This window comes from Pungitius pungitius, chromosome 3 (assembly GCF_949316345.1).
Source record: "Pungitius pungitius chromosome 3, fPunPun2.1, whole genome shotgun sequence".
Lineage (NCBI taxonomy): Eukaryota > Metazoa > Chordata > Actinopteri > Perciformes > Gasterosteidae > Pungitius > Pungitius pungitius.
This window is the reverse complement of record NC_084902.1, coordinates 6,335,643-6,353,024: the sequence shown is the minus strand read 5'-3', so window position 1 is coordinate 6,353,024 and position 17,382 is coordinate 6,335,643. Positions and strand designations below refer to the sequence as shown.

At 43.6% G+C, this 17,382-nt stretch overlaps 2 protein-coding genes across 3 annotated transcripts; one reads left to right on the top strand and one right to left on the bottom strand.

Annotated features, from left to right (window-relative positions):
• The first annotated feature begins 79 nt into the window (after window positions 1–79).
• On the top strand, window positions 80–9,215 carry naalad2 (N-acetylated alpha-linked acidic dipeptidase 2). Its single transcript, XM_037462034.2, has 20 exons — window positions 80–210; window positions 693–804; window positions 1,395–1,581; window positions 2,251–2,352; window positions 2,455–2,577; window positions 2,692–2,772; window positions 3,288–3,393; window positions 3,466–3,559; window positions 3,887–3,982; window positions 4,490–4,575; window positions 4,890–5,009; window positions 5,090–5,172; window positions 5,258–5,321; window positions 5,417–5,484; window positions 5,623–5,714; window positions 6,051–6,141; window positions 6,734–6,998; window positions 7,103–7,184; window positions 7,430–7,522; window positions 8,512–9,215. The coding sequence occupies exons 1-20, from the start codon at window positions 129–131 to the stop codon at window positions 8,699–8,701; spliced, it is 2,217 nt and encodes a 738-aa protein (XP_037317931.2). The 5' UTR covers window positions 80–128; the 3' UTR covers window positions 8,702–9,215.
• On the bottom strand, window positions 9,138–15,451 carry nlrc3l (NLR family, CARD domain containing 3-like). Of its 2 annotated transcripts, none has more exons than XM_037462015.2 (13): window positions 15,331–15,451; window positions 15,079–15,136; window positions 14,743–14,925; window positions 14,127–14,216; window positions 13,852–14,053; window positions 13,510–13,657; window positions 12,898–12,990; window positions 12,092–12,426; window positions 11,801–12,004; window positions 11,319–11,494; window positions 10,852–11,125; window positions 10,342–10,557; window positions 9,138–10,147 (listed from the first exon to the last, which is right to left on the bottom strand). In XM_037462015.2, the coding sequence occupies exons 2-13, from the start codon at window positions 15,117–15,119 to the stop codon at window positions 9,764–9,766; spliced, it is 2,346 nt and encodes a 781-aa protein (XP_037317912.2). In that variant the 5' UTR covers window positions 15,120–15,136; window positions 15,331–15,451; the 3' UTR covers window positions 9,138–9,763. The 2 variants fall into 2 exon arrangements, with proteins under 2 accessions (XP_037317912.2, XP_037317919.2); XM_037462022.2 differs by having other exon boundaries at window positions 14,743–14,916.
• Window positions 15,452–17,382: the final 1,931 nt, after the last annotated feature.

Below are 17,382 nucleotides of genomic sequence, written 5' to 3'. Positions count from 1 at the left end.
CTCCGCCTCCCTCTCTGACCTGTCCCCTGCCTCCACTGTGCACCACCTAAACCAATCACTCTCTATCTGCGCCTGTGCGGAGTCAGTCCTGTCGGCGCGGGGAAGCCTCCGGGAAGGACCGCTTTGCAATGAGGAAGGAGAACAGGTTGATTTGGTGGATCCGGTGGATTGTGATTGTGACAGCTTTGCTGCTGCTGGGCTTCACCTTAGGTAAGACACGATGACACAACACAAACCTACACTGGACAGTCATGTAATAATCCGCAGGTGACATCTGTCATGCTGTGTGAGTTTTGTTGACAATGATAAAGTAACTCTTTGTTGTCTATGATGATGTTGACGTTATCAACTATTGAATTGACTCGCTGCTTGTTTTAGTTGAATCTTGAAGGTGTGTGTGTGTGTGTGTGTGTGTGTGTGTGTGTGTGTGTGTGTGTTTAGTTTGTCCCACTCTGACACATTTCACACCTGCACGCTCAGCGCAGGCCAACACATGCTGTCTATAACCACAACTCCATTCGAAGTATATTTGTGTACACAATGCAAAGCACCAAGTGTCCCCCCCCCCCCCCCCCCGCCCCCTCCTCCTCTCCTGCCCCCTCCCCTTTCTCCCACTGTAATTTGATCTTTTTATTAAGTCGCATTGTTGAGAAAACCCGCTGCTTAACGGGTCTGTGTGTTTGTCTTTGCAGGCTGGTTTGCAAAGCCCACACCTCCAGGGGCTGCAAACGAAAGTCCTTCCAGCAAATACCTGAAGGATTTTCTGGAGGGAATGCAGCCGGAGCAGATCAGACAACACCTTAGGTAAACACTCAGCCCCATGGGGGGGGGCATTCTAAAGCCTGCGCCTATGTGTCATGTGACAACTTTACCAACAGGTCAAACTTTTCACTTGCCAGATTGTTTTCTTTTAAGAAAAAACTTACAATTCTCCTAATGTATCCTTATGGTTGAAATGCACTTATTGTAAGACGCTTTGGATAAAAGCGTCAGCTACATGACATGTGATGTGATGTAAGTGGAGGAAAGTACTCAGCTTACACAACACAAAAACACAGCCAAATCAAAAATTGAACTCCGGGCTTTCCTGAAAAAAATAATTTGGCCCTTTGCTGTTACTTAAATGGTTCTTATTGTGCCGAGTCCAAGCAGGAGAAGCACAGGTTTACATCATTAAAAATGAATGATGGCAGAATTCCATGTGGCTGCTTGAGTTTTGGGTTTCTGGAATTGCAGAAGCAATGGCTTTTCTCTGTTGTGACTTTAAATTAAATAAAAAATAAAGAGTCGATGAGTGGAGGCTCTCATTTTACTAGCCCTTCTGAACACATCATTGTTCATTATGTAAGCCGCTGCTGGCCACGTGATTAACCTTTTTCAAATCGTCCTCGCAGGAAATTTACACGTCTCCCCCACCTGGCTGGTACAGAGCAGAATCTGAGATATGCAGAGCAGATCAGGAAAGAGTGGCTGGAGTTTGGACTGGACGCGGTGGAGATGGTGCCCTATGACGTGCTGTTGTCCTATCCCAACAAATCACAGCCCAACTACATCTCCATAGTGGATGAGTTTGGCAGTGAGGTACATCTTTGAGTTCTAAACTGATCTGAACTGTATGCTTGAGTCTAATGATTGACAGACCATGTGTGACACCATCCCGTTTGATTACCACCCACCTGCTGATAGTAAGGTTAAAGGAATTGGGATTTTGCCCACACACAAGAACAACAACGCTTGTTCAGTCGGAACCCTCGGACCGTTCACCTCTACACAACACCACAGTGCGGCTCATTCCAAGTCCAAGGTCCTTTTACAGTGTTGCGGCGAGATAAACCCCTCTCGGTGTGTCGTGTGAGTGTAGATAATGACACGGCACAGAGGCAAACAAGAGGAAACCGACCAGAGGACAGCACAGCTGTGACGTTATATGGTGTCCGTGGTTTTGGCGAAAGTCCTTTTCTTACCTGACTGCTCTATTATTTGCCTTTACCCACTAAGTCATTGTATCTACTGATGATTATCTATATAGAAACACCGCTGGTCATACCTTCATCTTTACAAAATCAGGCTATTTGGGCAAACATTTGGGGAAATTTCATTTTCAAAGATGGAACCTTTAAAGATACCTCTACTTTGAACTGCCGTCGTTTAGTATATGTTAAAATACAATTTGAATATTTCCAAAAGCCTGGACAATGGATACATTACAATAGATAGAGAATAAAGGCCCGTGTCGTCTCTCTTTCACAGGTTTTCAACACATCTTTGGTGGAGCCAGTTCCAGAGGGTTATGAAGATGTTGCTGACATTGTACCTCCATACAGTGCCTTCTCTGCGAAAGGACAACCTGAGGTACACACACACACACACACACACACACACGCACACACACACACAAACCACATAATCATACTGAGTGGGGTTGTGTCTCTCTCTCTCTCTCTCTCTCTCCAGGGGGATTTGGTGTATGTGAACTATGGTCGAACAGAAGACTTTTTCCAGTTAGAGGAGATGAACATCACTGTAACTGGGAGGATTGTCATTGTCAGATATGGACAAATATTCAGAGGCAATAAGGTAAGAGAATGTCAAACCAAACACCACTATTTAATCATCCACACAGAAAAAAAAGGCACCAATAAATTACATTTTGTGATCCACTAAAATGACTTATTTCTGCTGCTCCACCAGGTGAAAAACGCCATGTCAGCGGGAGCGAAGGGGATCATCATGTTCTCAGACCCAGCAGATTACAGTGCTGCTGGAGTCCAGGTAGAGTACTCTGCATCACAGCATTTTGCATGATGTAGATTATGGAAGGCCTTGTTAGTAGTGGAGGTTACAGCTGTCTCAGACCTGACACCAACTCAGGTGCCAGGTGCGTAAAGTGGGCGGCACCTCCCCCACTTTCATCCTCCCTACCTCTTGCACCCTCAGACTACACCCATCTTCAACCATGGCCTCTGTATTGAAATCAACTTTACGCCTTTAAAGCTATGTGAATGCAATTTGCATGGCCATCATGGGGACAAAATCTATCCAAACCACCTGTGTGGTAGTTCCTGCTACGAGGGCCACACTTACAAAAAGGGGAAAAAACAACGTCTGGTTGGTTGTTGCAGCTTGTAACGACGTTTTAAGAACTAGATCACGAGTGGGAATAGCAGTAGATTCCATGAGAATGAAGCTTTTTAATGACATATCTATGTGTGTGTGTGTGTGTGTGTGTGTGTGTGTGTGTGTGTGTGTGTGTGTGTGTGTGTGTGTGTGTGTGTGTGTGTGTGAAGCCGTACCCTGATGGCTGGAACCTACCCGGCGGAGGGGCTCAGAGGGGAAACGTTCTCAGGCTGGACGGAGCAGGAGACCCGCTCACACCCGGGTATCCCGCCAAGGGTGTGTATCTCCTGCGTGTGATCTTACACGCGTGTGATTTCATCTAACGTGGCATTGTGTGCTCTCTCACAGAATATACCCACAGATTGAGCCTGGAGAACGCAGTGGGTCTCCCCAACATTCCTGTACATCCGATTGGCTACCATGATGCCGTTCACCTGCTGAAGTAAAAATACTGCTTCTTCACGACACCACACTTAAAAAACTCTATTATTTAGAGCATTGAACCTGGACAGAATCTACAGCTATGCTAGCGGTTCTCTGAAGCTGAGGTCTACATGCCTCACATATGACAATGACAAATTGTTGTGTTAGTCATGTGATTATTTTATTGTGCATTCCTGTATTGCATAAGGACACCATATGCCTTTTAATTCTTAATTATAAATACTGTTTAGCCTGCTGGCATGCTAAAAACATAGGTGTCCTTAAATAAACTGCGCTGTTGATTCGTGTGTCCTCCAGAACATGTGAATTAATTGCAATTCAACAGGAACATGGGAGGACAGATTCCGCCCAACAACTGGAAAGGAGCTCTGGATGTCTCCTATAGGATTGGTCCAGGCTTTAAGGAGGACTTCAAGAGCCAGTAGGTTCCTTCATTGAGCGTTTATGTCCAGTTAAACCGGGATTACACTGTGTCCACTTTCCTTTGTTTTGACCTGATTCAAAGTGCTTCTTCTCTCCCCCAGCAGTGGACGCTCTTTGCTCTCCTGCTTCACAGCTTTCCCTTTCAATGTTCTCTCCACCTTTGTTGTTGCTGCTGTCCTGCTCCATTCCAATGACCCAGTGGCAAGTAGCCAACTGGCGTACAATGGAGGTCCTTGTGCGAGTGATATACTAAGCACATCCTGCACAAATTAAGCAAGTGGGACAGTCCCCCGGTCCTGTTGTACGTTTTGTGGATTTCTGAAGCAATAATTCCCAGACCGACCACCGCTTTACTTTTACCACCTTTGTTATTTGTTTCTTCAGAAATTCTGTTAACGTCTATTCATTTCCTGTCAAAAGGAACTATTGATCCATTCTTCCGTCTCTGCATTTTTTTTCCTCCCCCTGTGTGACTCACCCCTTCCTTTTAACATGTGGGTCTCAGGAAGGTGCGCATGAACATCCACACCTACAGCCAGGTCACTCGCATCTACAACGTCATTGGCCGGATTAGAGGAGCTCTGGAGCCAGGTACAGTACCACCACCCAACCGGCTCTAATCCTTCATCAAAGCGTCCGGCAACATTAAACACACAGCTGTGTGACACTAAGAATACTGAGGCAACCAGAAGAAAACAGGTTGGAATAGCTAGAAGAGCTACTAAATATTGCACATTTTTATACACCGTAGCTTTGAAGAAAACTGTAAATAAATGTATTAGTCTTATAAAGAATAGCTTCTAAGGTGAGAATTGGATAGCATATTTTTAATATGTCTCTCTCGGTCATTTTTTTCCATCCATGTGTGCTGTTGTCGCTGTGTGTCTGTGTGTTTGTGCGCGCAGACAGGTACGTGATCCTCGGAGGGCACCGGGACGCCTGGGTGTTTGGAGGCATCGACCCCATGTCGGGCGCCGCTGTGGTCCACGAAGCCGTCAGGGGCTTTGGCCTGCTGCGGAGTAAAGGTACGCCTCCATCGATGTTACTTCAATCGTCGATACTGCCCTCAAAAGACGAGGAAGTGTGCACGTGTGCATTTATGTAGGCTGGAGGCCTCGGAGGACTTTAATATTTGCCAGCTGGGATGCAGAAGAGTTTGGACTGCAGGGATCTACTGAATGGGCAGAGGTACACATTCACTGACCCATGCAGCCTCACAGCACATGCGCGCACACACACACACACACTGAACACGCTTTAACCTTCTCTCCAGGATAACGCCAAGGTGTTACAGGAGAGAGCTGTGGCCTACGTCAATGCCGACTCTGCCATTGAGGGTGAGTGTGTTTCAGTGCACAGCTCAATAGTCTCATTGAAATAGTAAGTTTCTGATGTAACCTAACTGGGAGGATGTGTCCGTTTTGAATTCCAGGCATGTACACGCTGAGGGTGGACTGCACTCCATCTCTACACACGTTGGTGTACAACCTCACTAAGCAGGTGAGCAGTAAAGCACGCACAAAAAAACCCGGAGAATCTGGAATTAATTTAAGAAAAGTGATCTATTCAATCTTCTGTATTCCTGTCTTTTCATCTCTATGTTCCCCCTGCCTTGCCTCTTTCTGTCCTCGCATGTAGATAGCGAGTCCAGAAGAAGGAGAGGAGGGAATTTCGTTGTACGACAGTTGGCATAAGAGGGACAACTGGACAGCTGACCGCGATGCACCCAGGTAAGAAGTGGCTGCTTCTGGCCAGAAACAAGTTGTAACTAACCACTGAACCCCAAATAAAAGATAACAAAACTTCAGGAGTCACGAGACCAGTGCTGCAATCAGAAGTGGAATAACTAGAACAGTTATTCATTTTGCAGAAATGTTAAATTTTCCATACTTTCTTACTTACATGCATTGGTGCAAAGGGACTATTACAACGCTTTAATTTCACTATCTCCTGTCTCTGTGTTTCAAACTAATTTTGAATGTAACATTTACCAGCCAATTGGACAAATGATCCACAAATTAATTTAAAAAATGACAAAGCCAGTCTGTCTTCTTCTGTGGCTGCAGGATCAGTAAACTTGGGTCAGGCAGTGATTTCGAGGCCTATTTCATCCGTCTGGGAATCGCTGCAGCCAGAGCCAGATACACCAAGGACAGGGTAAGACGCGCTGCAGTGATCATTCTAATATTATATATATTATATTCTTATATCATATTGCTGTGTGTGTGTGTTAAATGTAGCTTTTGCCGTTTCTGTTGCTATTGTGAGCAGACACTGCAGTGCACAAACATGTTATCAGTTTAAATGTGTGTGACACCTGTGGACCTTTAAACACTTGAATTATAGCAGTGAACAGATGTTCATATGGCAGCATGTGTATGTGAAGATAATATATTTGTTAGTTACTCGTACCCTTTGTGTTTTAAGCGTCAGTGTGCTACCTATTTAACTGTATGACTTTATTCATGTCTGTTTGTTTTTATTAATAATGTATTCTATCTATCTATACTATACTATATTGAGGAACACATTTTGGATTCTAACAAGTTTATTGTCTAACTGGAAATACATTTTCTGCATAAAAATTGCTCTCAATGCAGCTGCACTGCTCTGCATAAACGGAGTGATTGATGTGCAAATTAACTAATGCTACTTTGAGCACAAACCACCTGAGTATCTTGATGTTAAAGGATGATTTGAGCCTGCGTCATGTCACTGTCCCTCGGGGAAATGTCTTCCGTGCTTCCAGAAAACCGAGTTGTACAGCAGTTATCCGGTCTATCACAGCGTGTACGAAACCTTCGAGGTAGTGGACAAGTTTTACGACCCCACCTTCAGGAGGCTTCGAGCGGTGGCCCAGGTGAGAGGGGGCCTCGTCTTTCAACTGGCCGATTCCCAGCTGCTGCCTCTTGACGTCGAGCAGTACGCCGACTCGCTGGGGACGTACGCGCAGAGCATCGCACGCGAGGCCAAGAAGCACCCGGAGGAGATGGAGAGGTACAAGGTGTCGTTTGGTAGGTCGATCCTGGTCATTGCGTGCTCAAACTATGGTGATTCATTTTCAAGTTAAATTGATATTTAACTTGACTTTTCCATATATATATATATTTTTTTTTAGATTCGTTGTTTTCTGCTGTGAAAAACTTCAGTGTTGCAGCCGGGGGCTTTCATGAGCGCCTGCAGACCCTCGACAGAGCAGAGTACGTTTAACATTCCTATACGTTCAGGTGAAACATGTCGGCCTGTATTATCTACTAGATGGAGACTATTCTACTTTCAAAGGACATTGGTCCAAGGGGGTGTACTGAGTTAACGTTATATTGAGGATTTTTATATATATTTTTTAATACAAGGGGAGCAGAACATTAGAATCACACCTGAATACCACGTAGATCTGTAGAGCAGAGCGCGGGTCACCGGCATTTGACGTGTACGTGCGCCTCAGTCCTCTGCAGGTACGTGTCATGAACGATCAGCTCATGTATCTGGAGAGAGCCTTCATCGACCCGCTGGGCTTACCTGGGAGACCCTTCTACAGGTTGGTCCCCCTCTCACTCGCGCACACAAGAAATGGCAACGTGCTCTGCATTTGACTTTGAATCACAGTTTTCACTTACCTGTCTTGGCCTGTGACACCTCCAAATCAATCATGTCTTTAAATATTTCTTGCATTATGATATTTAAATAGTCAGAAACAGACCACAACAGCGTTTGACGCCTGTGCACTCCAACGGTGACAATGACGAAGCAATTAATTGCTGAATGAATGTAAATTTTGATTAAACTGACAGAACCAGATGAACCAGAGAAGGAAAAGGACATTTGTGGACTGGCATCCATTAACAAAGCCAATAATAACAAGTGTATGCATAGTTTCTTATATGTAGTTTCTTAATTGATCAAAAATAGGATGTAATTTAAAACAACCATATTTTAAGTTTTAGCCCCACAAACACTTTTAGTATTTCGCATACATAGTATAAGTATAAAAATCCCTTTTTACAGCACACATAAACTATATATATTACTAACAGTGGCTTTCTCTAGTGCCCATTATCTCACACACACTTTGAATTTATGCACCGTTGAGCAGTTTTGCTTATCAGCAGACCCAGTTTTTGCAGCCAACTGTGGGAAAGACTTTGTTAATCATACAAGAGGGACAGATAAAGACACAGAGGGTATAGCATTATCTTTAAAACTGCATGCGCTGCTGAAAACCAGATGACTCAGTGGTGCAACGTGTGAATTATGGGCCAATTTTATGTATCTGTGTGGTGCAAGATTATTCTAATCCGGCCTATTTATATAAACATTTGCTTCAACAGTGGTTATTATTAACTTAAGTTTGATTTTGAAACCATTACATTGGCTGCAGAAACACATCAAGTGAAATATAACGAATCATCATCACGCTGAATACATGTAAAATCCCTTTACTTTTAAAACCTGTTGGGAAAAAAAAAAAAACTCCAATACATTCCTTAATAAGCCCCCCCCCCCCCCCCCCCCCCTCTTCTGTTTCAGGCATGTGATTTTTGCTCCCAGCAGGCATAACAAATACGTAGGGCAGTCTTTCCCTGGAATCAACGATGAACTGTTTAACATAAAGAACTCAGCTGATCCCAGGAAGGCCTGGGAGGAAGTCAAGCGTCAAATCAGCATCGCAGCGTTCACCGTTCATGCTGCTGCCATGACGCTGACCCCACCCGCATGAGGCGGGCAGACAGTAAGAAGCCATGTGACCCGGCCGTCTGTGGATCATCGTGTCAGTGAGAAGAGAAGGAAAACAGTACCAGCAAGACACACACAGATTGACAATCCCTGTTTTCTGTTGACATCAAACACTTTACTGCCTCAGTCGCTCTAGTTTAATGTGACCTCTCAGCAGCGAAGACTTGATGCATAACGTGTGTGTGTGTGTGTGTGTGTGTGTGATCATTTCAGAGACTAAGCTGCAGACCTTCAAACTTGGATAAATTCAGTGTGCCCAACTATGTAATTCATATATTATATAAAATAAGGATGAGACGCAGACCTTTGATCAGCATCAGTCTGTTTGTACATTTCAGCTCTACTCACAAATATTATAATAGATTGCCTGTTTAATGAGTGTTGAGTAAAGTTTCTGACATTGTAAGTTCTTCCTAACGTTTTAAGAACAAATCATGTTGCCAAATCACAGTGGTATCATTTTTTATGTGAATAAAGTGTCTGTTTTTTTATCATAATCTGTCTACAAATGAAACTATTCTTTGCCCATCTGCAAAAGACAACTAAAATCCTATCCATGTCGGTCTGAGAAAGGTTAAACACATATATATATAAATATAAAATATAAAATATATATATATATATATATATATATATTTGTTGAATAAATAGTGTGAAGCTCTTCTGATACCACACGGCTTTAATTATAAAACACAAATTACAAATGTTTCTTTTGAAGATATTTTGAAAAGCAACACACCATCTGTCATCCGACCTTCACCCGCTGTAGCAGGGGACTGTTTGGAGTCTCCTGCTACAGCTCAAGCAGGGGACTCCAAACCTCCCCTTCCCAGGCCACGTCTACCAGCTCTGACTGGGGGATCCAATAGCCAATCTGGAGAAGTAAAGTCTCCACATTATTTTTTAATATCACGGCTTAAATAAAAACCGACTGGAACGTGTAAGTGACTGTCTATAGTGTTTCAAGCATCACACTTGACTCTAAAGCAACTGAGCTGTAACGCCACTGCTCTCTACTCATAAAGTGATGCAATCCAACCCAACCTCACTCATCCTGCTGGGTCAGTTCTCTAAGGCACTCCTTTAAGTTTTCCACCCGGTCTCTGTTGTTTTCCTCAGCAGTCTTTATCGTCCGTTCAAGCAGCAGCCGCGCGTCCTCCAGTCCGCTCACCTTCAGGGCTTTTTGGGGGTACAGGTACCCGCCCATCAGATTGCTGTGACAGTCCGGGGAAAGCATGCCGCACAGAAAACGCAAGAACATGTCGTAGTGGCCCAGCGGGGCGGCGTGGGTTCGCGTCAGGGCGCACTGGAGGAGGCCCGCCGCTGATTTGATCTCCCATAACAGGAAGGGCTTGTGCAACGCGGAGGTCAGGACGTTCTTGGACTTGGTGTAAAACATTGTGAAGACGTACAGAGCGGCCAGGAACTCCTGGAGGGGAGAAGACGTGGGGGGAATCGTTCACAAGCGCTTATCTTTTAATTGTACATCATCTCTTGGTATTTTAAAAAACAACTTTTTTGCTTTGACGCTCTAAGGTGAACATATGTTTGTATTGTTTATAGTGTAGATCAGCTCATTTGTTGACTAACTTTAAAAACCCTGTGAGATGGAAAGAGTCCCACCTTGAAGTGGATGTGTATGAAGCCGAACGACCTCCTCCTGCCTGGGGCCGCAGGGGCGAGCTCGGTGGTCAGGCCGGAAAACACCGTCGCCTCCGTTAACTTCAGCCCTGCTACCTCCAAGTCCTCCTCAAAGAACACGCTGGTGTTCCTCTCCAGCATCTTAAAGGCCATCTTCCCGATATCTGTGATCAGGTTCTTGTCCTCCTTGGACCATTTCTGAGTGCCAAAAGAAGCAGAAAAAGTCAGTCATTCAAGTTAAACTTTTTAGTGTTGAAGGCTGTATTTATAATACAGTCTCCACAAATATTTAATTTGTTTAATATTTAATTTATTTAAACTAATAATAATAATTGTATCCGACTGCATCAGTGTCCACACTAATAAAATTAAAAGAAATTCCAAAATTTGAATTTGCATTCTACCACCAAATACCACATACGTTAAAGGTTGATAAATAAAATGTGTGACCCCATAACTTTGTGATTTACTTTAAAAAAAATGTTACCGTACCAGTTCATTGTCCTGCTTTCCATAGTAGAACTGCAGCTTGCGATTGGTCTGGACAACGGTGATGTTGACATAGAATGGCGTCAGCCGGGGGGGGTGCTCCCCATAGCTAAAATAACGGAAGCAGCGCTCGAACACTGTGGCCACTATCCAGCAAACAAAGGGATGCTGAGCTAATTTGACGAGGGGCGGTAGGCGCTTATAATGGGCCACGATCTGTGATGACAGCTCTGCGTCACGAAAACGCATTTTCAGGTATTCGTCTTTCTTCTCATCACTGGTGAGAGGGACACAAAAAAAAGATACAACTGGACTGAAACAGAGATGTTAAAATAAATTTAAATGATTAAATGATCTTAATGAACATAATTAAACAATAGGGTGGTATGTAGACTAAAAACAATGCTCAAACAGCAGAAAATGCAATAAAACACACAGATAAAAAACAATTTAAAGACTGAGGAACACACCTAAAGCCCTGTAAATCTGTGACCACGTCTATGTATTTAGAAGGTATTTGTGAGACAGCAGCTCGTCTCCCCAGGATCCAGACGCGGGCCCCGCGCAGCACGGTGCCTCGGATGAGATTTACAATGAGCACATCAGGGTGCGCTTTGGTGACGTTGTCATTTATCACTGGAGCGTTCTGTAGAAAAAGACGAGAGGCATATATCGGTTTCTGCAAACGTTTTATTTTGAGGCGCGGAAGTCGTATTGTTCAATCCGATCGCAGAGTCTATCTGAAGCTGATCAGATCAGCTCCGAGCACTGTTCATTTTTTTTTTTTTAAGATTAGGAACAAATATCTGGCACACAAAACATGCCTGGAAAGCTCACTAGAGCGGTGCGTATATGTTCAGAAATAAGCAATTGATAAAGATATTTAAAACGGTATGAATTGTAGCTTTGGTTCAGACTTTCGATCTCAATGTGTCTCAGGTGTATGCGTTACCTGCCAGTCCAGGGAGCCTTGGTAACAATCAAATGAATCCATTATGATGAGAAATTTACAGTCCTCTTCCTCCAAGTATTTATTTATGTCTTTGAGGTCAGGATGATGATATTCTATCACTTCCATGATGGATATCTCCTCGGAGGCATTTTTTCGCAGGAGCCTGAAGGTTCGGAATGAAAGTTGGATGACAAACTGCAGATCCTGGGAGGAGATGGGAGAAGAAAATGCTGTCGGTCACGAAAAGAATAGTGAAAAGAACCTGGTTTCTCTCTTTTATTCTTGATTCACCTTATTGGCTTCCATTTCTGCCCAGTCCAGGGAGAATTTCCCCACAGAGACCGACATGCCGATTCCCGGAATCCCAGTGGTCACCACTGTCCTCACCGGCCTTCCATCCTTCTGTAGTCGGAATAGATCGTTCAAGCCCACACAGGTGTTGGCAGTGGGCACCTGGAGCGGTGACGAAGGTTGGGAGGGGTCAACTCCTCCATAACCACAGAGTGTAATCAGGGGCTCAACGTAGATGTGGTTTAGAAGATTCTGCCTCCCGGCTCTAACGACCCCCTCCCGGATGATTTGGTGTTTTCCTATTAAATGCTGCTTGAGGTGATGACGGATCAGCGCTGGTGGGGGAGACAAGATAAAAGAGGAAAGCTTCAAAAAAACTGGATATGGTTTGTAATCTGGACCTCGCACAGGAAAAACATTCTTTCTCCTGCCCCAGCTTTCTCCCTCATGATAATAATCTCTCACCAGAAAAGACAGGCATCAACCTTTAACCCTGGATACTATTTCATAATAATTCAATATCAAATAAGGAAGTATGGTTTTTCAGCAAATGGTTACATTTGTATTGTTCCTTCTAGTCTAAAATCCAGAAGCATCTATCACGTCATTTAGTTGAAACCTTCCTGATGGAAAATGATTTAAACTCTTTTCATCTCTGTTGAGAAACTTAAGACCCGTTACACACAAACATGAATGAATAACAAAAGCAGTCTGTGCAAAATTCAATTACCTTTGTGAGAGCAAATAAAATCACTGCCATTTTTAACATTAGACTGTGTGTTGAGATGGAACCAGAGTTTACTTGCCTCTCTTACAGGTTGTCGTCAGTTCCTCTGCCTCCTCCATCTTTTTGACATTTTCTAGAGTTCTTATTGTATGTAAAAGGGCACGATCCTCGCCTGAAGAACAGAATTTCAATAGGACAAGAATAAAAACATGTGTGACAGCACATTAGTCCCTGTTTTCCAGCAACGCATTTTACTTTAAAAAGGACCCATCGTAATCAATGAACCATACAAATCATGTGTCGTCAAAACGCGGTGCCCTCGTGAATGTTACGTTGACTTTGCATATTTTGCCATTGACATGCTTTTTTCAGTTTATTCAATGTGAAATGCTCGCACACCTTGGACGACTTGACTCGAATAGAAGTCTTTTTAAAATAGTTTTGCTCCGCGCGAATCGCCACAACTCATTGAGTGACGTAATAATGGACACAAAGAATCTATGATGAAATTCGTTGCCAACACTTTCAATGACATTTCATTCGTTGTTGCAGCCCTACTTTAAATGGAATTTACTCAAGGTGACAGATTTCACCTTTACAGTTTTCTGAGAAATCGAATTGAGCTATTTCACAAGGTGACGACTTCACAGCTGCCATAAACACGGTTTATGCTATGACTTTGTTTACCTACCAAGTACCTCTAGGATCTTGTCCACAAAATCAAGAAGGTCTCCCTCCATCACCTGCTGTAGTGTTATTTTTGGTTCCCACACGTTAAAGTCCAGCCTAAACGTTGTTTGCTCATCCCTCTTCAACTTTGTCAGAACACTCTGGATACTCTGTAGTCAGAGAGAAAGGTGTCATAACACGTTAATATGTTATCAATATCAATAATATTCCACTTGTTGTGTATTATAATGTTATAAATTGAGAAAATCAACCAGACAGGTTCAAATGAGTCAATAAACAAGTGCAGAGAACAAAACAAAAAAAGGACTTTTGTTAAGAAAGGAAAACACTAGGTTTCACAGACCTTAAATATATGGGGCAGGTCCTGCTCTGGGTGCAGTCTACCTGGCTGGCTGTTCTCATCAGCCTGCATTGTGTCTTCTAGTTCAACGGGCTCTGGTGGTTCTGGGGAATTGGTTTCTAACATTTCATCGTCGTCGTCGTCTTCATCCTCTTCACAATACTCGTCCTGGTAGTTTTCTAGGAAATCCCTCAGATCAGCAGACCTGCAAGACAACAGGAAGAGCTGTAAGAAAAAGCACTGCAAATAAGGAAGCCCACGTTGCTTTTTGTGTGTACCTGGTGTCAAAAACAGCTCCCGGCAGTCGGGTCTGCTGTGTAGTCATAGTGTAGCGGGTCTCTGGAGAAGCTGGGCGGTTCATCTGCAACCTGTCAAAAGAGTAAGGACATTACACTAGTAAGACCAGGTTCTTGGGCCTGTTTCGTGATTCTGCTGATTCGACAGAATGCTGCCTACAACCGTGTTTCATGAAATGTTTACCTTTCTTCAAAGCATTTGCATATGATAACAAAATGAATTGATACCAGTGCAGCCTTGTGCATGTGAATTTTGTGAAGAAATTCAGAAGTATGCCATCTTTTTTAACAAATCCAAAAGCAGCATTAGGGTAGGGTTAAAGGGGACAGGGTACAAGTCACAGCACAAGTGGTGGTTAAACGGGACAGTGTACAAGTCACAGCACAAGTGATGGTTAAACGGGACAGTGTACAAGTCACAGCACAAGTGATGGTTAAACGGGACAGTGTACAAGTCACAGCACAAGTGGTGGTTAAAGGGGACAGTGTACAAGTCACAGCACAAGTGAAGTTAAGCGGTCAAGTGGCGCATGATGCCAATGGCCAAACAAGAAAACATTGGATTCAGGCTTTAATATGAAACCAAGACACACAGTACCCTGTCCCCTCATGGGTAGACGATCCAGGGAGCACCGCGGGCAACGGGAGAGCGAAGGCCTCCTGAGCCTCATCTTCATTTCCGCCTTCCTCCATCCCATCGCTGTCACTCTTCATTGAGCCATAGCTGGAGGGAGGCCTCTTCCACTTCTCTCCCTCCTCCCCATTCTCATGTCTAAAAATGCTGACGAAAAATGGGTGTTTATATGCAAGTCGTCACACGGTTTTTAAACGGAAGTTATTAGTTGGAGACTTCGCTTGTTACGTGTCGTCGCGGAATTAAAGATGGCAGTTGAGTTTCTCGCCGCCTAAAAAAATGCGCTGAAACAACACCGACCTTTCAACTTCAGTGTCCGGGTCCATGTCTCTGGCAGCCATTTACTCACACACAGGAGCTGTGGAATGGATTCATGTTGCGTTAAATACCACTCGTCGCCATAGCTTTACCGTAACAGACATCGTAGTAAGTCCGACTGTCAAAGGTTGTTGATCTCCACCCATGCTGTCATGCTAACATTAAACGTAACGTACACGTAATATTACACGGGGTGTTTACGAATACAAGCCCAAGATAGAAATGAACATTTACCAGCATTAAATTAATACAACTGGAACATATCACCGGCCCTCGATTTAAACTTATTTCCTTGTCTTTGCCAGCTCTGAAGTTTCGGTTCCTGCTCGGTTTGTCTTACGTCATCTGCAGTACGACTTCCGGCCAACTTCAAAATAAAAGCATATTTTCGCAACAAATATCGAATCGCTTAAACACATACTGCATGCACTAAAGACTTTTTCCGTCCACTCCACGGATTAAATATCAGCGTTCTGAAACAGATACATCGTGTTTTCTATATTGTCACTTATGCGTCCGTTCACAGCAGTGAGTTTCCATTTCCAAGGTGCAACAGTGTAATATGTATACTAGAACTTTAAATACATTCCTTTTATTCAGAAGTTTTTAAAAACACATACCGGAAGTCGAATAGTTTCTCAATAGGCAGGTGGTGTCATTTGCCAAAAGAATGAATGTACTAAAGATTAAGAATACAATTCATTCACGGTTGACTGAGACAGTGCAATTATTAATTATTGATTAATATGAATTGTAACACTACCTCCACATCGTCTAATGAAACAAGCTTTTACAACGGTCTTTGAGTTGTACTGACCAAAACTGATCTGATCATGAACATAGATTGCGACAAAACACGTAAAGTAGTAGTAAAGTAGTAATAATAATAATAATATAGTGTCGGTAGTAACGTCTACTTCCGTCCGGCCTAGTCCAAGAAACCTTCGGGAGACATTTGATAAATCCCTATCTTTTGAAACCCACATCAAATCAGTGACCAAATCCTGTTTTTTTTCACTTAAGCAATATAAGCAAATTAAGGGCTGTGGTCTCTCAGGCAGAGCTAGAGATGCTCATCCATGCCTTCATTTCCTCCCGTATTGATCATTGCAATTCACTTTTATCCTCACTCAATAAATCTGTCCTTCACCGCCTGCAATCCATTCAAAACGCGGCTACTGGGCTTCTTACTAGATCAAACAGGCACAACCAGATCTATGAGGGGCCGTTTAGGACTTAACTACTGAGACACTCTCACACACACTACTGAGACACTCTCACACACACTACTGAGACACTCAACACTCTCACACACACTACTGAGACACTCTCACACACTCTACTGAGATACTCAACACTCACACACACTACTGAGACACACTCACACACACTACTGAGACACTCTCACACACACTACTGAGACACTCTCACACACACTATTGAGACACTCTCACACACACTATTGAGACACTCTCACACACACTATTGAGACACTCTCACACACACTACTGAGACACTCTCACACACACTACTGAGACACTCTCACACACACTATTGAGACACTCTCACACACACTACTGAGACACTCTCATACACACTACTGAGACACTCTCATACACACTATTGAGACACTCAGACAGCATCTCACTATACAACATGAGAGCATCTCACTATACAATGTGAGAGAATCTCAGTATACAGTGTGAGAGCATCTCAGTATACAGTGTGAGAGAATCTCAGTATACAGTGTGAGAGCATCTCAGTATACAGTGTGAGAGAATCTCAGTTACACCGGAAGGCATCTCAGTTACACCGGAAGGCGGAAGCAAAGAGCGCTGATTTTGAACAGCACAATGCGCCAATCATACGCCTTTCCTTCATATGCCTTGAAGTCTGCGGTCGCCCGTCCAAGTTTATAAATACTACCATATTCAAGGGACGGAATGTCATTTTAGGACGTTTTCAGGCGAGAAATTAGGTGTTTAAGCAACATTTCTGCGGTCGGTTTGTTAACATTCAGCCATCGTAAAAAATTCCATTGAGGATGTCGGAGACGTGAGGCGTAGTTAACGGGACCACCTGATGTCCCCAGCACCGGGCGGTCAGCCTCATCTCACGCCGCAGACAGCAGCCTGTTCTCGGCCAGACTTCCGTGAAATGCTCCGCTTCGATCCACTTTTCCGTAGCGGTTATATATACGATAGTATAACTAGGATGAGTGTTCATAACTTCTAATCTGAGACTGGTGTTAGTTTAATGCCTATTTTGCGAGCAGAGTTTAAATTC